At 37.1% G+C, this 24,937-nt stretch overlaps 1 protein-coding gene across 4 annotated transcripts in view; it reads right to left on the bottom strand.

The window, feature by feature from the left end:
- Positions 1 to 3,493: 3,493 nt before the first annotated feature.
- Positions 3,494 to 24,937, bottom strand: part of PIP5K1B (phosphatidylinositol-4-phosphate 5-kinase type 1 beta) — a 97,803-nt gene continuing 76,359 nt past the window's right edge. For 2 of the 4 annotated variants that reach the window (XM_039729892.1, XM_039729893.1), the window contains 4 exons: positions 21,374 to 21,529; positions 20,484 to 20,628; positions 13,740 to 13,857; positions 3,497 to 4,235 (listed from right to left, as the gene is read on the bottom strand). In XM_039729892.1, coding sequence (XP_039585826.1) covers positions 4,233 to 4,235; positions 13,740 to 13,857; positions 20,484 to 20,628; positions 21,374 to 21,529 — 422 coding nt within the window. In that variant the 3' untranslated portion in view covers positions 3,497 to 4,232. Of the gene's footprint in view, positions 4,236 to 13,739; positions 13,858 to 20,483; positions 20,629 to 21,373; positions 21,530 to 24,937 lie in introns of all 4 variants that reach the window. The other 2 variants (XM_039729895.1, XM_039729896.1) reach the window with 2 other exon arrangements.

The following is a 24,937-nucleotide window of genomic DNA, read 5'->3' as shown; positions in this document are numbered from 1 at the left end:
GCCACCGCCCCCCCGCGGCGGCGCGAGGAGGGCGCGGAGGCCGCGCGGGCCGGGCCCTGAGGGCTGGTTCGGGCGCGCGGCCGAGCCGAGCCGAGCCGAGCACAACGTGCGGGTCTTGCCTTCCCCCAGCCACTGCTGGCTCCAGCCTAGCAGCGCCAGGACAAATCAAATCCAAGTGCTTTGGTACCGAGACAGCACAGGCGTATCGGAGCCGAGCACGCTCTGTCCGCCCGGCGAGGCTTTCGAGGCGGCCGCGGTTTCCCCGCCAGCCTTATCCCGGCGTCCTCGCCCCGCCTGCAGCGCGGCCTGGCACGGCTGTCCCTAGGGAACGGGTGCTAGGCCCGGTGTGCTGCTGTGGCTCCCGTCGGCGAGATCTCGACCCCGACGTGTCGCAGAGACGAGGAGCTCGGCAGTGAGCGCTCCGGGCGAGCGCCTGCAGGCATCGCTCAGGCAGAGCGGCTCGCTGAGGAGATTTACAAGGAGCTGGCGCCTGCGAAAAATAACGATTAGAAGCCACACTACGCACCAAGCATTCACTCAGGGACCCGGTCGATTTTCTGTGACAGGAAGTATTCTGATCTACGTCCTGTAGGTAAAATGTTTCCCTGAGCCAGTAAAGGGAAAACAAACACATAACTTATCACACCTGACATTTCCCACTGAGTTACATAAGTGCTGGTGATGCCATACTATCAGCAGTATGCGAAGATGCAGATTCTCAGCCAGACATGTCGTATTGTTACTTAAACTAAAAGACATAAACTAGGTTTGCAAGTAGATGAGAGGTAAGAAATAATTTCTGTAAAAAGTTTTCTTAAAAACCAAAACAGTTTCTGTGGGAACACAGACAACTTTCACTTCACAGCCTTCCGCAGGACAGGACCAAAAGCTTCAGAAGCTTACCACTTAAGCATAAAAATACATACTGTGTGATGCATTTTTATATTTCAAAAACTCTTAATTACAGTAAGCAGCTAGTTGCTCTGAGCCACCTGATCTAGTTGAAGATGTCCCTGCTCATGACAGACGGGTTAGACTAGGTGACCTTGAAAGGTCCCTTCCCATCCAAGCTGTTCTATTGATTCTGTGACATTCCTCTGCATTAGGGAATGAGTTATCAAGTTTCTCACCAAGATCTGTAATTTTGTAATATTTTTCTATAAGCCAAAGTTATTTTACTTTACACAAGGGGAAAAAGCTCAAACAAGCCGCTTGCGCAAATTTCAACTGAAATTACGAAGTCTGTTGTACCTAAAAGCTGTTTCTATCAAACCGTTATCTAACTCAGCCAGCTTCTTGTCTGTTTTCAACAGACTCGTATGTGTTCCTTTGTTACCAGTGTTCTTCTTAGTTTGTGTTCTTGTCCTATTTTGTGGGGGAGGTTTTAATACATCAAGCAGATTTAAGATACTCTTTAGTTCCTTGAAGAACAATCCATTCTTAGCCCTGCTGGGAGAAGCTACTTATGTTTCTACAAGTAATAATGGTTTACAGACCAAGATAAGGCTTGCAGGAACAAATTACTTGTATCAGCCCACAGAAATCATTGGTAAAGCAAGCGGCTGATTTTTCATACCTTGGTAGTTACGGGGGAAAACAGCTAGAAGAAAGGAAGAATACCTGTTCTTTTATGTAGTATTTAATCTATTTAAAGATGGTGCTTATTTATATAGCTTGCCTCTCCTATAAAAAGAACCTCAGATTTTTTTTTATTATCCACCTAGTTTCACAGTAATTTTTCTCTAGTCATCCAAGTCATACACAACTCTCAACAGGAAATGTTCATTTTGTCTTTCTAAGTTAATGACAAATCAATGAATTCATGTGGATTAAATATTTTCTCTAGTACTAGCAATTTCACATACCAAATTTTTATAAATTTAACAACAGTTACTTCAAATGTGAAGTTAGTGAATTTTACAAGATGCTATTACCAAGCAGTCACACAACTTCTAAAGGGATCATATTAGGGATTAGCAAATTCAACAATGGTTTCTTAATGTTTTTTCATCTTGGTTCCTGTCCCTTAGAACAACAGGAACAATTAATGTTCATATCACAATATGTGTCGGTATTTTTATGCTGGCGTAAAATACCTGTGAAGGAGTTCCAGATGCAGAAGCACTGCAGAGTCATGCCCCACACATTCAGTCTGGAAAGAGCTGATATATTTTTTACTTTAAGCAAATATTAAATGTTTCAGCAATGGCTTCTATGAAGAAGAGGGGGAGTGTGCTACTGATTGCTCTTGTATCACTGTCTAGTGGAAGGGTTTGGGAAAATACTGTTGAGTTGTATGAATTAAATTGCCCACGACAGAGGGATTGTATACAAAAGATGTCTCAGTCTCTGAATTGTTTGGTATAGACATTCTGGTTTTGGACAGAATTGTAGGAACAAATACAGTTGCAGTTAAGTTGTGAATCCTTTGGGATCTTCCTGTGAACAAATGATTCAAATGCTATAGTCACTAGGTATCTGGGGGAAAATTGTCATGTGTGTTCTTTATGAAGGTTAATTGGGTGCTTAAATGTTTTTCCCCAAATGACTAACAACAAGTAAAGTATCTGCTTTGCACAGAGACACATTCTAAATATCCTGTACACTGTCCATAAAGGACCAGACATTTGACAGAGATGTTCAAAATGTTTTACTCATAGGACGTGCAGATTGGTGTTGCTTTTCTGAGAGCTGCAGAATAATTATCTTGTTGAGATTAAGCAAGTCTAATCTTAAGCAAGTCTAATTTTAAAGCCTAGAAAAGTGGTAATCATGAAACGCAGGCTGCAAGCAAAGGAAGCCTTAGACTCTGCATACTTAAAAAAAAACAACAAACCCCTTTAAATTTCTCTATACTGTGCATAATTAAGGAATTATTCATCTTATTCATCAGGATTATAAGATTACATCAAAGTAAAATTTAAAAAAAAAAACACCATCACCTTCCCCCACCAAGCCAAGACAAAAAAAAATCCACCACACCAAATCCTTAAAAGAAAAATTCTATACAGGTACAAAGAATAATTCTAGGAATTTAAATGCCAAGTTCAGGTTTTGTCAATTTAGCAGGTTTACTACACTTACTCCTAGAAGACATTACCAATAGCTTTAGTAGCTTCCTAAGTGACATCTCTGAAAATTTTTAAATACACCACTGCATTGAAACATGAAATCTTGAATTGATGATCACTGGCATTTGAGATTATCTCCATGTTAGTTGGGAAATTAGGGAAGCAAAACAGTTTCTGTAGTTACCCTAAAATAATTGCCCATACTGAAAAACCTGAACTGGTTTTATAAAGCAGTGCCTGCTGAGTATGTTCCTTTGGCTTTCCTGCTCTAATTTCAAGTTTCCCTTTTCCTTTTAGAGCTGGTAAAGACAGATGCCATGTTTGTCATATCTCAAGAGGCTTCTTAAGACTGTCCCATGAAGGCAGAGAAATGCAAGAACGATTAAGTCCAGTATAGATCAATAGCAGGATGACAGCAGTGATAGTCTTCAGAATAAAATCTTTTATTCATCAATAAAACTATAGTTTACAGTAGTATTTTCTAAATAAATTATAGAATTTCTCTTTTACAAGAAATAAAGTAAAATCAAAAATATTTCAAGAACAATATATGTACACAACATAAGGCCTTGTTATAAATAACATTTTTATCTCCTTTTTACCAACAGTAAAAGTATCTTTAGAAGCTCATTTTCATATGGTATGTGCAGAGATTTGCCCTAACCCTCATACAACATCAGTTCCAGTTTCCACTGATGTGGAACTAAGCAATTAGAAAAATGTGTCAGAAAAATGAAACTGATTTTATTCACCACTGTGTTTATTTTTAAATAGGTAAAGTAGGTAATAGATTTTGCTTGTGCATAGTTACAGAATGCATGCAAATGAAACCACTAGAGAGCTGATAAGAAAATATTTCTTCAGAGTCCAAAAAATGTGATTGGCAATATTGTAGAAAGCAGCCTGAATACACAGTTCTTCACAGTTGAGCAAGCAACAGCAGATGACAGCAGAGTGTGGAATGTTTCATGTCATTTTTGTCAAGTCCATCAATTCTTTCTATGGTTCAAAGATCCTGACACTTCTTAGAATTAGTTCTGTTGATTATTACTCTTTGTCTATTAGGCTCAGCAGAGTCCTCCTTCTGAAACAAGGAGTGCAGAAAGTGCTCTTCATTAACCATGGTCACTTCCCTTAGTTTTACTCTTCTTGTATTCTTTGTTACTGGAAATACAGAAATGACAAGTTAAGAGTTGTGTTTACTTGTTTTCTTACAGAATTATACACAGGGTAACATTTTTCTTCCCCTAAACAGACTGCAGTACAATTTGGCAGTGATTCTCTTATGACCATGAGCCCTGATCAAAAGCACGGAGATCTCTTGTACAACAGCAAACCCCTCCGTGTTGTGCAGGAATTGCAGTACACTTGTATTACATGAACTAGAACTACTTGCTGCAAAATGCTGAACACTGTGGATATCAGAGAAACATAACAATCTGAGATCACTCAGCAGTTAACAACAGCTTATTTTTATCTTGCAAAACTGTGGTATTTACTACTTAAAAAGTAACAGTCTTCATATGTCATGAATAACAGTGCTCTCAGTTTTCGCATGATGGTCTTCCCCCAGATGAAAAATCATACCTATCAAAAAACTTTCAGGCACAACTAATGTTCAAAAAATACCAAAACAAAACAAAAACAGCAGCAACAACAAACAAAACAAAACACAAAAAAAACCCCAAACAGCAACAACAAAAAAAACAAAACAAAAAAAAAACAACAAACAACAAAAAAAAAAAAACCCAAACCCAAAAACAAACAAAACAAAAACAGCAGCAACAACAAACAAAACAAAACACAAAAAAAACCCCAAACAAAAACAACAACAACAAAACCCAAACCCAAAAAACCCCGAAATAATTAATAATCTTAATGGATTACAGTTTTCTAAGCTACCCTCATGTCATAGAAACAGCTGGTCACTTCTTGGCATCCCTGTAGAGTTAGAGATGAACTGAAAAGAAACTCTTTTTTACTGAACATTTTGTTATGACAACTCAAACTGAAGTGATAGCTGAAGAATATATTTCAGTAAACTGAATGCATCTCAGCTGACATATCCAAAATGAAGCAAGACACAAAATCAAAACAAAGGGATCTGTAATGACCTTACTCTAAAACCTTATTAAAACACATTACAAAGATGTAAGGTTCCATTTATTAAACAGATTTTTAATGTTTCCTTTACATTATGCTTTTTGATACAAGCACTTAACTAACCTTTAAATAGTTTGACAACAGTCTAACTATGATTATGAACAAAAAATCTGAAGGCATTTAAGTTTATATCAGATAAAGGTAACCAGTAGATTTAAATCAATATTTTTGTTATCACTTCTAGCACTACCCCTTGAACCTTGAGGAATAATATTTCAGTATTGTTCCATGAAAACTTTAAACTCCCTACTGTACTGTGCACCAGTGTTAGGGTGTTCATAATCACTGATGCCATTGAGCACAGTGCCAGTTTCTCAGGTGCTGTTTGCTCGCTCTCTCAGGAACTGTGGTCTGGCAAGTAGAGTTGATGGACATATTAGCACCTGAATGTGCTAAGGCAGTAAAGTACTTAGAAAGTACAGAACAATTTAATATGTGAAGTGAAATTGTTGGACAAGTGAGTGAAATTAAAGAAAGTGGTATTCTAAAATCAATGTGATGTAAAGCTAACAGGAACTTTTAATTAATTTTACTGCTTTTCACTAAGGTGGCTATTGGTATGCAGGACATGATCCTCTGGGCAACATTGTATCCACTACACAACTTTTGGGGTTTCATTGATTACAGATAAAGGAAACTTTTTTAAATTTTTTTTTTAATAAAAACTGGGTTTGGCTGTAGCAGTTTGGTCCAAAATGATAAATAATGCACAAATGACATTACAGGAATCATTCCTATAATCATTGCCTGAGATGTCTCACACTCGGTATATAACACAATAATGTATATATTTATGTAATAAAATACAATGTTTGAGCCTACTTGAGGCATTTTGTTGCGGAGCATTTTTGTGCTCCAGTTCTCTTTCCATGGATATGTTTTTGAGCTGATTTATTGCCTCTTACAGTGTTTTAAAAGCACCAGGCATGAGAACATGTAGTTCCGTGATAATACGTGCTGGCATTTTAGCACTTGGCTTCCTCAGGCAACATATTGCTTGTGATCTGAATTGGTACCTTTTTAATCGAATCAAGCACCTAATTCCTGTGTCTGATTTTCATGCAAGGGTAACTAAAATGTTCTTTCTTACATATGTTTCTTCTGCAAGAACAGCTCTGCCAAACTACATTTGAGTGCTCATTTGTTTTTCACCTCCGACCAGGTTTCAGTTTTATGGGACACATAGGCCTCATTTTTTCCTCTTCTGTTTGGGATCATGCATGGATGGATACAGGGAAAACAGATAAAACAGAGGAAATGAGCTGTTAACTGTGCTGCATAAAACAAGTTGGTTTGCCCCTTTCAGCCTTGAACAGCTTTCTGTTTTGAGGAGAGTGCTTGATTGACTCTACATGTACACATAACATTTTAAACATTATTATACTTTCAGGGGAAAGAAAGGATGCCTGTAAGTGAGGAAGTCTTAATTCCTTTCTCATAATTCCAGTATTCAGGTTCAGTCTACCGAGCTTTTCTACCAGTATCTTCAGAGGAGATGGTGAGGCAGAGAAACTGAAGTTTCCATAAAAAGAGCAACATACCAAAATTTGAGGTATGCTGTGCAGTGTGACTGCACAACTTCTAGCTTGGTTTTTTTTTATGTATTCTGCCTGGGAATGGCTTTAATTTCAGCTGCACTTTTTATTATTCCACAAAGAACCTTGAAGACAACTACATCATTATTAAAATTTAATTGAAATTATGGGACAGAGTACAGAAGAAAAGGAGTACTGAAGAGTAAGAAGAGTCAGAAAGTTTTGACAGCTTCTGAACAAGCATTTTATAGGCCAATAATTGTTAATCAGCATACCTATGCATCTACAGTGGCTTTGAAAGACATAATTAATCTTCAATATTATTTTAAGACTTCAAAATCCTATAATAAAATTGGCATTTGGAAATAAACCACATCATAAGTAATTTTAAATGTAATAGTATAATCTATGCAATCCTTCTGACACAAATCAAAACTACACTAATCAGGTTCTAAGTACACTGAGCTTGCTCATCACTACAATTTTTCCATTATTTTATTTTACTGAAGCCCTTCTCAATCCATATTTTCAGTAGCAGTGACGTTTAAATATAAATTTTATGAGCCTTTCCTTTAACAGCAGGAAGCAATGCTGCATTTTCATGTGAAAACTTCTGTACTACCCAAGAATTTTGCATAGTAGTTAAATACACAGAAGTATTCTGTAAGTGAAAAATAATTCATTAATGAAATCCTATAGGCAGGATCTATATTTATTTAAGATCCTATAGACTGGACACATATTTATTTATTAATTTAAATATTATATGTACCACCAGATGACTTAACATATGCAACATCACAATGGAACAAATGTTTCAAACATTTTTCACTGCTGTTTACATGCACGTCCTTTTTCTGTTGGAAGTATAAGGGAAATCAAGCCTACTTGAATTAAATCAATTAAATACCTAAGCCTTACTACTTACTTACTGATTTTACTGACATTGTAGTACAGTATACCAGCTATCTTTATAAATAATTTCATGGGAAGGCAAAGAAAACACAGTAGGATAGTTTATAATAACATGTGTTACTTTTTTAGCTAGAGAAAACTCAATTAAAAATTTGATACTTCACTGCAAAACAGAAGGAGTAAGGTGACTTTTATTCCTTACTTTTTAAGTGGAATTATCATTTTTAAGGCGCTCCATAGTGATGCTGGACTAAGGTCTTCAGGATTGGTCGCACTTGTTATGGAACTTTTGCAGTATTGGACTTCTGTCTTTTACTAATCAAATTCCATAGAACACTGAGACACTGACAACAGCATTTGTTGACGATGCCTGAACTGAAACCAATCTTAAGGGCTTCAAGGGAATTTTAAAAGAGATTAAATTTATTTACAGAGAAACAAGGAAACCCTGTTTTGTGGATTTCTGCATCAAAGTGCTAAATGGAAGTGTGTTACCTTCTCTGTTTCTGGCTTACATACAAGAAACCTGTTTATCTCAGACAGAATCTTTTGTTTCCAACTGTCTGATCTATCATTGTATTACATATTCATAAAAGCAAGAAGACTTTAATGTTTGAATTTATGCAGAGAAACATTTCAAATTTAGAAGTTTCTCCTGTACCTCCTATCTTTTATTTCTTATTTATTATTAATTTTATTTATTATTTATTCCTTCTATTTGATTGATAATTAAAATTATTTGTATTAATCAGTATCATAACTATGTTACTAGAATAATTTGAAATAATTTAGATTGTCTTATACCTACTGCTCATTGCAGATGATGCTTAGTCATATTCTAGTCATAAAAGCTAGATTTCTTAAGCTATTATCTGGGTTAAAAGTTTTATGAGAAAATAAACCAATGTAACTTAAAAGTAAACTTGATTTGAAAATGTACTTAATGGTGCTTCTCAGAGTAGCAGGTGAAAAAAATGCTAGTTTGAACTTGGTCTTTTATCAGTATTAAGGAATTATGAGCCCAGACCAGCATTCAGTTGTGAACCCAAGATGTCTCTCTACTTGTGTCCTGGAACAAGAATTCTTGTAACCTGCTGTTACCAGGTACATTCTCAGTTTTGACATCAGCAGCATAGTGTAAGTTTGCTTGGAGTTCCCTTAATATAACACCTCAAATCCAATACTATTACCTGTAAGAGGAATTTTTTTTTTTTTACAACTTTTTTTTCTGTTCCAACTCACCTTACTCGACTATCAGAATTTCCACACAAAACTGTTCAGACAATGCCATTTTAAAGCTGCTCTTTATAGTAGATTAACACAATGTCATTTTATGACAATTATTTTCTATACATGGGACCAAAAATTCATAGCTCTTACTTCACTGGTGGACTAAAATTTGTCCAAAAGAGTTAGCATTTTAGCATTTCAAAACAGGAGGCAAAGACATCAAAGGATTAATGGTGCCGAAAATTAAGCAAGTTAAGGTTTTTTCATTAAAATATATAGTGGGTAAGACTTCAGCAGCCTTCCTTGTGGTAGAAACACAAAGATTATGGATCACAGGGTTAAAGGAAAATCTGCAAATGCCATTTAAAACTATGTTTTTCTCCTTGCATTTTGATCTTTTAAAAGTACATCTTGTAACCTTTCATTGATTTGCTTTATTTTTGAGATGTCCATTAGAAATGACTAGCCTGTTCCTAGTGTTCTCAAAAACATGCATCTTTTCCTTCTAACATGCATTTAATCATCCTTCTATAAAAGCAAAATTGTCTTCTGGCCAGCACTTATACTTTAGTATAATCAGGTTTTCCTAGCCACAGGCTAATTGTTGTTTCCAGGTCCACTGAAGGATATTATGGGGCATCAGGAAGTATCAGATTAGTAGATGGACAGCATACTATTCCTGTTTCTTCCACAAACACCTCAGGATGCATACAGGGTATATGTGAATAAGTTAAAGCTCACTGCCACAACAATCTCAAAACAGTTAAGTAGGCATCAATACAGGGTGTGGGACATGAGACAGAAGGCAGGGGTAAGTAACTTCTCAAGATGAGTTTGCTTAAGAAGTAACGTGTGCTTAGCTGTGGTATCCAATTTCCTTGAAGACAGCATACCTAGGGAGTTAAGCCATTATCTTGTTATTGAATTTTGAATTTGTTTTTCTTCAAGGTGCTGAGGAAGGGTGCTGCTAGTTCCAAAAAGCATCTGATTCTCTCCACTTAAGACCTATTTATTCTTCCACACCTTTGCTCAGGGGAATAAACAGTGGGTATTTGTATGACATCCAAAGTTGGGTTTTAATTATTCTTCTGTTGATATTCATCAGTGGAATACTCATCTACTTGCTGCAGTCTCTGAGACATAATAGTAATGAATGTTCTACAAGCTGAAAACTAACTAAAGTGATGATTATCACACCTGAAACTCATACAGACACCATTACAAAAGGTGTTACCTGTGCCTGTCACTAGATTTTCAGAGCATTCCACCATCCATCCTACAGACTTCAAATTGAAAAAGAAATACTTCACAGTGCTAAGCAGTATTATTCTTAAAGAAAACCGTTGCTTTATAAACTAAATTCAAAAGCTATGAAGAAGAAATTGTTTCACTGTTTAAAGGGTGCCAAAAGAACCACAGATCAGCACAGGCTAAAGGGACCATAAGAGGCTATCTAATTCAGCCTTTTGCAGGAAAGGCAGCCTGGATGAGATTATTGAGCATCACTGTCCAGCTGTGTCTTGAGAACCTCCTGTGATGGGGATTTTACTGCATATCCCTGGGGAAGTTGTTCCAGTGAATCATTTGTCATTATAAAATCACACTCATTGTAAATAATTTTCCTTGAATAATTCTCATTGTAAAAACAGTCCTTTCTTACATAGAGAGGAAATTTCCCTCACTACAACTTGTATCCACTGCCTCTAGAGAAAAGGAGGTTCTCAATACTATCTGTAGTCATGCCTTTAAGTTGTGGAAAACTGTGTTGAGGTCCCTCCTGAAAATTCCTGAGAAAGACCTAACTTTTGGATAACTTTTGGACTGAAAAGACCTAACTTTTACAGTCTGTCTTCAAATGTCAAGTTCTCCCCATCCTTGACCGTCTTTATGGCACTCCTTTGACCCATCTTCAGTCCGTCCACATCTGTTTTGGAACTGTGGGGGCCAGAACTGGACACACTACTCCATGTGCGGTCTGACAAGTTCTGGTGAAGTGGGATGGTCACCCCTCTCTCTGTTCATAGTGCCCCTGAGATGCATCTGAGGAACCACTTTGCCTCAGTAGCTGCAGCAGTGCACTGCTGACCTGGTGTCTGTGTGCTGTCTGCTGGGACCCCTGGGCTCCTCTTGGCAAGGCTGTTCCACAGCTCATGGCTCCTAGCCTGGCTGGGCTCCGGTTTTGTGCTCCCAGGTGCAGGACTCTGCACTTCCTTGGTTGAACTTCACACAGTTCTTGTAGACCAGTCTTCCAGCCTGTTCATATCTCTGAAAGGTGGCTCTCCCTGCTGACAAGTCCCCCTCAACACCCAGTTTAGTGACACACCAAACGTGGTGAGGGTGCTTTTGGTCCCATCCAGATCATCCATGGAGATGCTACAGCATGGAGTCCAGTACTGATCTCTGGGGGGCCCCACCTGGCACAGGCTGCCAGCCTCAGTAAAACACGTTGATTACCTATGAGATGATTCCTGCTCATTTCACAGATCACTGCCATGCAGTCTATATTTGACATTTGTCTAGCTGTGGGACACATGATACCTGTCAAATGCTTTACTGAAGTGCAGGCAAGCAACATGCACTGCTTTCTCCATATTGACTGAATATGGTAATTTGTTTTAGAAAGGTGATCAGGTTAGCCTGGCATGATTTGTCTGTGATAAATCTGTGCTGGATTTTCCCAGTCACTTGCTTCACTTAATTGGTAATAGTTGCTAGGAGGCTTGTTCTGCCACTTTTCCAGGGGCTGCAATAAGGATACTAGGACCTCTTTTGGGCCATTCTTACCGACAGGTATGAGATCTGCCCTCTTCCAGTCATCAGGGATACCCCCTGATCTCTATGAATTTTCAGAAATAATTGGACAGTGGCCCTGCAACAATACCAGCAACTTCTGCTGACACCCTGGGGTATATTCCCTCCTGGGCCTTGCATTTATGTGGGTTGAGCACTTGCAGGCCATTACTGGTGGGTCAACACGTGTGTTGTAGCTGTTTGATCCTGGGAGTTATGGTCTGGTTCCTGCCACTCCACTGAAGGTACTGAGAACCTTTGTCTTGCCAGCATTATCTGTAACTTTTTTCCCTGCCTGGTCTCGTAATGGGCCTGTGTCTTCCCTGGGCTTCTGCTTAACTGCTGCCTTAGTTTGCAATGCAAGATGTAACCAAAAGTATGTATTCTATCACCATCTGTTAAAACTAGGTGGTGAAGTGTTCTTTCTCTCTTCCATGACTCATCCCTGATAACTCCCTCGGGAAGGGGTGGGGGTGGATATCTTCTGCTAATGGGCCATCCAGCCTCACTGCATGACTGATAAAATTTTATCATCCCGCTGTGAGATGCTCCGCCCAGGGGGAGGAACCAAGCATTCTACATCTAATTGACCAGTGGTACTTGCTACTGTTTTGTGTCAGTGGAGGCAGGACAGACAACAACTCCCCTAAGTGTGCTGGACTATTAAATTAGTAGCTATTAACTGAGTACTATACTCAACACTTAAGCATTGCTGACTAAGAAGAAGGAAAAAAACATCAGTGGCACAGCCTACAGAAAAAGGGAATATGACAAACATTTCATCTTGATGTGAGATCAGACACAAACATGTTTCATCTGAACACAAGAATTTTTTTTTTCTAGACAGATAATTACTAAAACAACTTTTACAAGGATGTGGCAGAGTTCCCATTGCTGGAGGTTTTTAAGCTGCGGTGCAAAAGTGTGTTAGATAACTTATCTAGGCTCCCTTTTGCGCAACAAATTGGACTGGATGATCTCCTGAGGCTCTGTCAATCTGAGCTGTTTTATGATTCTAAGATAGTATGGATTTCTTAAGACAAAGATCAGGTAACTCTAGGGATAAGAAAAATAAAGAATACAATAAATTTTATCCAGAAAGGAAACAACCATGTATCTGTTAGAACAGATTTTCCTATATTAGAAACTGTTAGAAACATGAACAAACTTCCCTCCTTTGATTCTTCATCTCTGGTACAATTCTTGCCATGAGAGTCAAGGGGAAATATTACTAAAATAATGTCAGAATTGTTTATGATTTATGAAAATAAGCCTTTGGGAAAAAAGGCCAAGCTTAACATACCTGTCCCTGCATTTATACTGACAATTTCAGAACAGCCTAAAAAAATTAGATACAAAAAACTTCACTCAAGTGGAACTTGAATTGGGTGCCTACTGCCTTTATATCTGTGGAATTTGAACTATGGGTACGAAGAGAACATTTGAAACACAGGTGATATGAAGACAACAAAATACAGACTTGACTTTATCTTTCAGCAGTCAGATAAATTGCTTACTTGGAACTGAAACAGCAAAGAAAAGATACATTTTTAATCAGCTGTCATAATTGAACAACCTTTAACATGAGAAGAGGGGGCCACTGATATATTTCACACTGAGCTCTACTGGCTTAAAAATCAGTGGCATAAACACAGAACTTTCCAACTTGAGAAATTTTAATCTCTATATTGCGAAGTATTCTACATGAAGATGAAAGATTTTATTATTGCTGTTGATTTGGGGTTTGGTTTTTTTCCATCCAATAGGAAATAACAGAAAAGGTCTCCTACCATTAGAGAAAAATGAAAAGGTGTTTTAGCATACTTCATTATTAATTCAATAGTTAATATGCATATAAATTCTTTAGCGGCTTCCTTTGGGAAATCATACCTATGCAAACTTATGCATTTTCATACAAAAAAATACCTCAATAAACCTCTGAATTGAAGTTTAGCAGGTATTTTAGTCACTTACTGAGCCTGAGTCAAAGCAATTACAAGCACAAAAGCCCATTAGAAACAGTTTGTCAACTTACTAAATAGACATCCAAAACTGAAGCATTATCATTTTCCATTTCCAATGTGCTCTGTTCTGAAGTCAAATAGATGGCACTGTCTCCCAAAGTGAATGTTGAACTTGAAGGTAACCCCTTACTGCAAAGAGAAGGGAGAGTACAGTCAACCAAAAGCCCAAGTTACAAAGCTTAGTCATAACTGAAAATTTAAAAGTAAATTCCTCTATTAAACATAAAAATCTTCAAAATACTTGGAAAAAATGAATGAAATAAATAAATATAGATATATTGACAATGGCTGAATAACTGAAAGCTCATATTTGACTAATTGTACAATTTATTTTTGCATTTACTAAAATTTTATCAGAAAATATGCTATTCCTGAACTTTAATATTTATTTAATGAATGAAACTATGTCACAGTAAATGTCATATAATTTCATTAATCTCAAAATGCATTACTTCCACATTATACGTGGTGTAAATTTTGGCAGCATTTTGTAATTTAAAATAGTAAGCAATTAAGCACATTGTAACATTAGTAACATTGGACTTCTCCATGCAGACACAGTTCACTAGCAGCCATAAGTTCAGAAGGGAAATTGGGAGAGCAATAGTGTATTGTAATTAGTGATCACACCTATGCAAGGAAGTGATGTATACAGAGCAGGTGCACTCTACTTTATTCATTGATTGATTTTTTTGTTCTCTGCCTTACAGAAATAATGTGAAACTGCAAATGCACCTCCACAGAAATCTCACTTTGTAACACACTTGGTCAACAAAGCTGAAACTCTCAAAGGTGTTCTAATGGAGTCAGATGTCCCTTATCGCATATCTTACTAGCTGCCAGAAATTAGGCTCCAGGCTGCCTTGAAAACTCAACTGTCAGTTGTGCAGGGACATATTTTAGATGTTCTTACCTGTTTACTGACAAGGTGAAAAGGAAAAATTCTGAATTATAACTTGGTATGGAAACATGGTTACAGCCATCAGTCCAGATATGACAAATTTCCCCCTCCCTTTGTACTAGTTTAAGTATATTTCAGATGTGATAGAACTTCAGAAAGGGTAAAACTAGCATGCACAATTCAACATGCAGAAACTAGCACGTAAAATTGAGATTCAAATGCTCAACAAAATAATGAATCAATGTCATCCTGGAACAGAGCTTTACATTCACCACATTACAATGTTCCTTTTATCATATAATGCACTTGACATTTTTTAAAAAGCAAGACTATTTCTCTTGTACTAGGATGACCCAGGTCCCATTGACTTAGCATTATTGTCATATGTGTAACTTGAATTCTATTGAGTAGTGTAAGAGAGTAAAAAATGCATCATCATAGCTGCATTTATTGCCAGTTTTAATGCAGCCTGATTTTAATGAGACTGATAAGGCAAAGCCATATTGGGGGTGGCACAGGAGAGAACAAGTGAAATGCCCACATACACAGTGTTTCAGAAAGAGTAATTCAGAGGAACAGAGTTTTAATAGAGTTTCTACAGTGCACTGAATTCTTATCGTTAATTCTTAGGTTGAATAAGAAAAGCCAAGCAAAAAAACCCCAAAAAACAAAAAAAAAAAACAAAAAACAAAAAAACAAAACAAACAAAAAACCCAACAACAACAACAAAAAACCACACAAAAAAACCCCAACAAAAACAAAAACCCACCACCAAAAACCAAAACCAACCAACAACAACAACAACAAACCACACAAAAAAACCCACCACCAAAAACCAAAACCAAACAAACAAAAACAAAACAACCAACCAAAAAAACCCCAACAAAACCCCAAAAAACAAACAAACAAAAAAAAACCCCCAACACTTTTTATAAGTACTTTCTCTCATTCAGTAATGACCAGCCATAAGAAGCATGCTCAGCTATGTTAAAAAAACCCCAACAAAACCCCAAAAAACAAACAAACAAAAAAAACCCCCAAACACTTTTTACAGGTACTTTCTCTGATTAAGTAATGACCAGCCATAAGGAGCATGCTCAGCTATGTCGTTGCCCTCCTCTGGCTAATACATTCTATTTGATCTTGGTCTTAATTAAAAAAAGAAAAAAAAAAGGCAAAAATAATTCCATCATTACAGAACTGGGAAAGCTTTGTTTAAGCCACAATTACATGTTGTTTCAATCATAGTCAAATTTTCTTTCCCCTCCTCTGGCTAATACATTCTATTTGATCTTGGTCTTAATTTAAAAAAGAAAAAAAAAGAAAAAAAAAGGCAAAAATAATCCCATCATTACAGAACTGGGAAAGCTTTATTTAAGCCACAATTACATATTGTTTCAATCATAGTCAAATTTTCTTTCATGTGGGGATACCCCTATTGTCTCAGTGCATCTCTTCATAGCATTTGAGCATTTAAGCCTTTTTCTTCCACCTGACTGCTTATTTTTATGAAGCATGTGTGAATTTAGTCCACTATCAATCAGATTCAGACAAAGTCGTCTAAGCTTCAGAAGCTAATAGTAGTGTGTGGACAGACAGAACATTGAAATTTAACACACAAAAGTTTGTTTTTGTAGAACACCAACTGGCAAAAGGCGTGCTTAATTGTCCTTACAACAGAAATACTTGTAAATCCCTGTCACTGGAAAAAAGTGGCAGAACACCATTTCAAAGTCTGGATGCTTCAGGAAGCTTGACTATGTAAGTGAACAAACCCACAATGCCTCAAAGCCTTCCAAAATTCAAAGTGGTCGCCACCAAGAAACAGCAACACAAAGGTAAGACAAAAAATTGAAAAATATACAGATAAGAAGAAAAAAGAAGGCAGAAGTCCAGACAACATATATGTCCTCCAGAAACGAGGCACAGAAGGCATAAAGAGAAAGAAGAATTAGATTTCATATAGATTTTTCCCCTTAGGCTCAGGTGTATCAGAAGAATACAGCTCACAGTATCTTGGCATTGCTCTGAAGAGGGAGGTGAAGCGCCCCTTTATGCATCATGGCATTTTGTTTGGGTTTGGGACTGGAAAGTCCCATGAGACCTGCTGAAAAATATCTTGAAAAAATATTTTCTATATTCTTGGGATATTTAAACAAGAATTGTAAAACATCTACAGTTTGAAACATTTTAAAATATTTTAAAGCAAGTTTCAAACATTTCCAGAAGCACCATTGACCTTCTTCAGCTCTTCGCAATTCTAAAAGCCATGTCAAGTGAAACGTCAGTCATAGTGCTTAGGGCATTCAGATTTGTCATCTTAAATTTAACTCATCAGTACTAAATAGGAAACCTTTTCCTGGAAGGGGAAAAAATCTTTTATCACTTATAATAAGTCCTAATACAATATGTAAGTATTTAATGTCCTAAGACAAAACAAATAAGCCTTTTCAAAGAAGTGGTTTTGGACTAATAATTGCATTTCTTAGTAGAAAACAGACCCTTTAGGTAATAAAATATCTCTGCACCAAATATAAACCTACTTGAGGAATGGAAAATATTTGAAAATTTTAATAGAAGCAATAAATTGTCAATTCTGTTCATTTATTAAAGGAATACTTGAGATTGCTGATGACAAAACCACTTGACTGAGAAACAGTTTCATGGAAAAGAAACCAGCTGTCTTCTGACATACAAGGAGGCCTACATTTACTGAATAGCATATGTCAATGATTGTCTTTTTTTTCTTTTTTCTTCCGTTTTTAAGTCCAGTCCTTTTTGTGCTGAAAAATACAGCCATTTCCCCCCTCCATGACTCTTTCATTTGTACTAATTCCTGTTCACACTGTCTGGATAGCACCTTGGGTTTCCTCTATTTTTAAACAACTGGAAAAATACTCCCAATAAGCTGTATGTTTATGACTGCTGCTAAGTCTCTCTTTTTCACTTTAAACACAAGTCCCTAACGCTCTGCACTATATACCAATTAGTTATGCTAGTTTTAACCTGTACCTAGACAGCTTTACAACAGCCCTCATCACAAGACACAGCCTCAAGAGCTGGCTCTGTCTCAGCAAGTCACCTCAGTCTGCTTAACCTTACCAACAGCAGTTTCTCCCTTTCTACCCACAGGTGCTGAGCACTCTCAAGGAGAGAGGGGGCTGATCGCCTTTCTTATGTTATAAGCCATTTGCCTCTCCTTGGGGAAGTATTACATTGGATAACAGAAACAGAGGGTAATCCTGAAGAAAAAACCCAACCCAAATAGAAAATACGGTGTGTGTGTCAAGGTATCCAAAAGTATTATTGCTCTCTTTTTAATGAGGAAAATAATACCATCTGTTTTCTAAGTGGTATGAGCACATACTGCTCATTAGTAGGAGTCAAGAAGATGTACAAATATCACATTATTACTAAGCACACAGGACTCTTCTCCTTTATTACCTTAAACCAGAAATTTCTGTCAGGTTACAAGCAAATTAATGTACTCTCTACTTTGTCCTATGTTACTTTGAAGAGCAATGAAAAAGCCTGATGAAGAAGATGCCAAGCTGTAATTCTAATAAATAACAAAGCAGCTTGTCATAGTCAATTACTTATTTAAAGATTGAAAGCAGGCTCACATTTGTAAACAAATCTTTAATTCAGGCTTTGTTTCAAAGACTGCTCCAAGCTTTCTGTTTATCAGAGACAAATGTTAAATACTGCATCACATAATTTTCTAATATTCAAAAGAAGAACTCTGGCAAGAAAAACTTCAGATCTGAATCTACAATTCAGTGCATCATTGTAGCATGGGTTTTTTCGGTGGGTTTATTTCCCTGCTAGCTTTTATTATGAGAGGACTGAAGTTCCTTCAGCGAACCATAAAAACATAAGTAAAACTTCAGATGTATATATTTTTTTAGTGTCAGGAAGAAGGAATGACCTCTCTGAACTGATGCCAAAAGAAGTGGGCACAAAACAGCAGATGCCCCGAATCTTATGGAAATTAGTTCATGTTTTGCAGCTTTCTTAACTCCTAGCTATGACAGGGAAGCAAATCCTCATGAATTGTACATACTAAGATTGTGACACACTCACTACTTAATGAGAATTAAAAAGTGCCTCCAGACCCTAGCTGAAGGGTCTACACAGTTGGTAAGCCCCTATGGCAGATCTCTTGGCTACAGTGTAGATGTTCTGGCAGAAGATAAAGAGAGCCACACATCTGTGAATGCTGGTACCATGTCTGCTGTGTCAGAGAATGTGTCCTCTTGTAAAGATGAACTCCATATCTGGACTGCAGACACTAACAATCTGATTTTTTAAGATACACACGCTAATCACATAGCTGGCAACATGGCCTACATTAGAGATTATTTCATTGACTGCATCACTACTGGAAAGTAAATGAGTCTAGATGTGCAATCATAGTAGACCTGCTATTTTGTAGTATGTTTACAGTACAATATAATACTCATAGGTCTTCTTTACATTTAATTTTTTTAATTATTCAATTTTTAATTTTTTTAAAAAATTTAACTGTTTAGCAAAAGAATATTTGAAATGCTTTAAATCTTAACTCTTTATTCAAACAACTTCACCATTTGCTTTTCCTGACTGATGCTGATACAAAGCAGTTCTGTAGTTTTATTTGATGCTTAAAGTACTCTATAACTTTATTTCTATCAAAGAAAAGACTTTGTGAAAGATCATGAATATTGAAGTCCTACAGATAACTTGACACAAGTTGAAGTGAATGAGCTCTATTTCTACTAATGCTTATTCATCAGTAATTTTATTTCCTAAAGCTTGTGCAGAAACATTTTTGTTCTGCAATAAAAACTTCGTCTTCATTACACCCCAAAACATGCTTCATTCAATTTTTTATAGCAAACCATCAGACATATGGAAGATGCCACATCAGTGAAATTTGCTTCAACATAATGGAAGTGGAAGCTGTAAATATCACTATCATCAAGTAAAGCTGCAAGTAATTTTACTTTTTATGTATATACCATTGTCAAATATTTAATAGGAAGTAAAAACCTACTGCCTCAAGATAGCTTTTAAAATAACTTGATTTTTTGGGCAAGATGCAGTTTACAGGAAAGAAATACATCTTGGCACATTAGTGCATTTGTCAAATTTATACATTGACTAGTTCAGGACTCCAAATTTTTCCAAACAATATTCAAGATGCTTGAGTGGCTACCCTTCTTGATGGAAGTAGGCAAAGAGATGGCTTAATACACAGTAAAGAGATCTGCAAGCAGGCAAGGTGGCACAACACAATATACTTCAAGTTCACAGGGGAGCATAGAAGCACATACACATAGAAGTCTCTCAGCAAGACTTACTGACTTAAGCATGGTATTGGACTGACACAACTGAAGTATATTCAAACATAACTCAAATCACATTTAACCTAGCTCACTAGCATTTGCACAACTTTTCTTAAGACATTCCTGTTTTTATACTTCCTGGATTAAAATCAGACAGGCTCTGAGCACACCCGTGGATGAAGTTTCACAGAAATTTACTTCAGAAAATGGTTGTTATGGAAGAATTTAACGCAGACCATTCAGTGTACATTCACTGTACATTCAGAAAAAAGACAAAAAACAATTTTTCCTTTTCCTAGCACATCACCATTTTCTACAGCTGTTTCAGTCTGCAGCCAAGTTACAAAAAGTACTTCCTACCATGACCTTAATGTAGTTTGGTTTATGGTACAGAGTAAGGCCCAAGCAAAGTTTAGATACCCAATTTAATTTTGAAACATGAAGACAAATTCATATAACATTTTCCACCATTTTTATGCTTTCATGATCCCCAATTACAATATGAATAATTACAAACTATTCTTTACCTGCTAGAATAGAGTGTAGGTTGATCACGTTGAGAGTGATCATCTGCATTCAAGGAAGAAGAAGAAAGTGTGGTTGCCAAGGAAGCTGCTTCAAACAGAGACGGAGTGCTTGGCACTAGATCCGGTCGGTGGTGTGAACCTAGTACTGCATATGCAGAAATAAAGAACAATGTTAACAAACTTAATTTTAAATTTAGCCCAAGTATCTTCACGTAAGTATATCAAGTCCCACAGTGTCCTCATAAGCGTCTTGAAGTTTCCTAATATTTGAATTGATGAGATGGTATTATTCATATGCCCATACCCACACTCTTTCGTATTACAGAGTGTATTTCAGCTGCTAACAAGTACATGCAGCAGAATACAAAGTAACTCCAAAGTCAAATATTAAACAGAGGTATGAGTTACAAATTCTTCTCAATCTGAGGATTATACTCATGCTACCAGGGCTCATTTATCAGATTGGATTAGGTAATTGGTTCTGCTTTCATCATGGCTGCAGGGAAGTTCTGAAAGGGGTAAAGTTGTATCTCTTCAAAAAAACTCTAGGAACAATGAACTGAGCTTCAAAACACTTTATGTGACATGCTTTTTTAGAGATCAGTAAAAAGGATAGCAGTGGTTCTGGCCTTAATTTTCTGCCTGGGCTGAATACCTTTTTCAGGATGTCCTGAAATCTGAAAGTTTATCATATTACAAACTTTGATTCTGACTTTGTCTTGCTCCTGAAGGTCCATTTTGACAAATATTCCTAACTACTCTGTTCATAAGAATAACCTGACTGATTTTGAGAGTTCAGCCATACTAGTAGTGTTCTAGTTACAGGACTTTTAGAGCTTATACAAAATTTTTAATAACATAATTTAGGTTGTTCATTTGAAAGACCATACCTTCTTCATCAAGGCTGGCATAACTTTGTCCTTCAGCAAGAATGCCATGCTTTTCATCCTTCCACTCCTGGCTAACTGCACACACTATTTCTTGTGATGCTGCTTTTAGGGCTGTGATAGAATTACACCGTTTCTTTGAAGGTGAAGTCTTTAAAGCTGCATTACCAAATGAATATAGATGTTGAATGATGTCATCTTATCTCCCTACACATCTTTAACAGCAAACGAAAAAGTAAGCCAAATAGAAAATGAAGGTTTTGAACACAGATGAAGAACATATCCAGAAACCTACTTTACAAAGATTACATTAAAACTGGAGCAAAAGGTATTGTTATTTCATCTGCAAGAGAAGTACTTTTGTCTTTTTCAGTTTCTTACTGCTTATCATAGGACAATAAGTTACTGGCACCAATGATTTTAAAAGCTCCTATGGAGTACCAACCCATGTAATCAGAGACAGAATGATACAGGAAAAAAACCCAGAAAATACAAAAATGGAAAAGACATTTGGAGTACTCTGAGAGGTTATGATCTTTTTTTTGACCTGTTAACTACTTCTATGTAATGATACTGAAGAATTTCCACTTCAGACTCATCTGTCAAACATTTCTTTTTGGATACAATAAACACTTTCAAAGTCTTGATGGCCTGCACACTCAGGTATCAGCACCTTTTTTATAAGTCTCAGCAGAGCCTGCCTATTTAAAAAGTATTTAAATCAAACTCTACAACCGATCATTGCCACTACTACTGAACCACGACCCCCATCTGCAGTTTTTCTCCTAAAGGATACCAGCTATTTATTTTAGTGTTTTTCAGCTGCTGGCTGCTGATCTCGATGCATTGGCTGCAAAGTGCATACTTCAGATGCACTATAACACTTCATTGCTTTACTACTGCTTTACTACAAAGTTCAAATTAAACACATCAAGTCACTTGGCTGAAGACTGAAGGAAAGAATCAGCTACATAGTTCCAGGGTATTTTTAAAAAAGAACACAGAAGGCAGTTGCTGAGCTAGCCTCTGCCCAAGGCTAAATCCAGTTATTAAGTTTTTGTTGTTAATTATGCATGGTTGTTCTGTGCAATAGGGGGAAAAAACAGATTCAGAGCAGGGCTAAAGTCTTTAAACTGAAATGTCTGACTCAAAGCTTAGAAATAATATTCCTGAAGGCAGGAAGACTCCCAATTTTTTTTTCAAAAATAATAATGCATTTGAACCATTACTCTGTACAAAAGTGCATTAAGAGCCCCATATACAGAGGAAATCAATAAGAGTAGGATACTCAGACAGGTTAATTGCCTGGAAAAATGAGACAGATTAATTAAGATCAGAGAGAAAATTAGGCATGATATACTTTAATTGTACATTATAGGTTTCAAATACAGAACAGGTTGTATCTTGTCCTAGAACAAATCTAGCAGTCAAAATTAGAAAGAATTGGGGAAAAAAGGCACAGATGTTGAGGTAAGATATATGGTATTTATTTTGTCAAACAAGAGTGTCTAGTAGTAAGGAGCAGACACTTTATTCTTTATCAGTTCAGAGGAGTTCCTTTGAGTATTGTCTCAGACAGCAGAACTCCCACCAGTTCTTTGGCAAAATTATTCTAAGATTTAAAGAGAAGTGGGTCTCAGGAGGCTCCTTTCTCTTTTAAGCTGAATTTTGCTTCACATTTTGTCACATTACATCAGTTGCTTCTATTTTCTTATTAACCAATCTTTTCCAAAGGACTTAACTTTGAACACTTTAAATTGTTAATTGATTCTAGTATTTGTAGCAATTTTTAGTTTAAAAATCTTATTTACTTAAATCTTATTTAGTTCTATTGTTTGTTTGTATTTTGTTCTCTCTCTGTCCACACAGAATTGTTTCTTACTCCAGATAACTAGTGAAAATGTTAGAGACCAGCATAACACTGGTCAAAAAGTATTTGCAAAACACCTTCTAAGAGTTTAACACTCCTCCTGTAGTGTTAAACTGAGTGTTAGAGCTGATTGACTATTCCACATTTTGACACTCAAACTCCAAAGCAAATACACTTCCATGAGCAGGATTATGAAACTGCTAACCCAGATCCATTTTAAAGTACAATTTCCTCTACAAACTAGGTAATTCTAGCCCATCAGTTAATACTTATTTGTCAAGAACACTGCTTCATAAAAAAACCCTCAACTCAGAAAACACTCTCTCCTACAGGGTAATCAAACCCAGCCATTCTCTTACTAGAAAGAAAAAAAAACCCAAAGGTGCAATTTCAGCATCACCTCCATGGGTCTAAAAAATAATCTGGTATTAAGGTAGCAAGTTAGTATGTGGGCACACTATTCAAAACACCTAATCTGTATGTTTTACTGTAAGGTTTTATACCACTTGTGATAACTGTTGGAAAAAAACCTCATTGCTCACAATAATCCAAACAGCTTTTCTCCAAAGAACTGCCTGGACCTCATCAAATCTCAGGCATTCATCTTTGCTTTGCCAGTATATTTATTGGAGACTTTCTTACTGTACACACACTGAGCACATCTCAGCATTGTCAAAGAATGGCATGTGTTGGAAGCAATATGAAAATCACCTAGTTCCAAACCCTGCTGAGCCCAGTGGCACCTACCACTAGAGCAGGTTGTTTAAATCCCCACCAAATTGGTCTTGAACACTCCCAGGATGGAGCATCTACCATTTCTCTGGGCAACCTGTTCCAGTGCCTAATCACCCTCACTTGTAAAGAGCTTCTTCCTAACATCTAACCTAAATCCACCCTTCTTCAGCTTAAAGCCATTCCTTCTTGTCCTGTCATTATATACCCGTTTAAAAAGTCTACCTCCAGCCTTCTTGTAAGTCCTCTTTAGGTACTGCAAGGCTGCTACAAGATTTCCCCATAGACTTCTCTTCTTTAGGCTGAACATCCCCAACTTGCCCAGTTTGACTTCATAGGAGAGGGGCTCCATCCCTCTTGTCATGCTGTTGACCTTCCTCTGGACTCTCTTCAACAGCTCCATGTCCTTCCTGTGCTGGGACCAACCTGTGCTGGATGCAGTCCTGCAGCATCTCAGCAGAGCAGAGGGGCAGAATCCCCTCCCTGGCCCTGCTGCCCACACTGCTTTGGATGCAGCCCAGGACACGTTTGACTTTCTGGGCTGGGAGTGCCCATGGCTGGGTCATGTCCAGCCTCTCACCCACCAGCACCCCCAAGTCCTTCTGGGCAGGGCTGTTCTCCATCTGATCATCCCACAGCCTGTGCTAGTATCTGGGGTTGCCCCAACAGAGATGTAACACTTTGCACTTGACTTTGTTGAACCTGGTCAGGTTCCCATGGGTCCACTTCTCAAACTTGTCCAGATCTCTTTTGTCCCCCATTACCATCCTTCTCTGCACTTGCAATAGTTCAGACTGAATTTCCTTTCACTAGCATGGTCAATTTATAGAGAAATTATCCATCAATTCATTAATATTTATAAGACTCACAAAAAGTTTTATTTTCCTGAAAAGCTGCCATAACATATCATGCATACAGGGAATCACTATTTGGGATTAATTCAAATTTTCCCTTTTTCTTTTAAA

Source organism: Passer montanus, unplaced genomic scaffold, assembly GCF_014805655.1.
Source record: "Passer montanus isolate IOZ18808 unplaced genomic scaffold, ASM1480565v1 scaffold7, whole genome shotgun sequence".
Lineage (NCBI taxonomy): Eukaryota > Metazoa > Chordata > Aves > Passeriformes > Passeridae > Passer > Passer montanus.
Note: the sequence above shows the minus strand (reverse complement) of the source record. Positions and strands in the feature narration are given on the sequence as shown.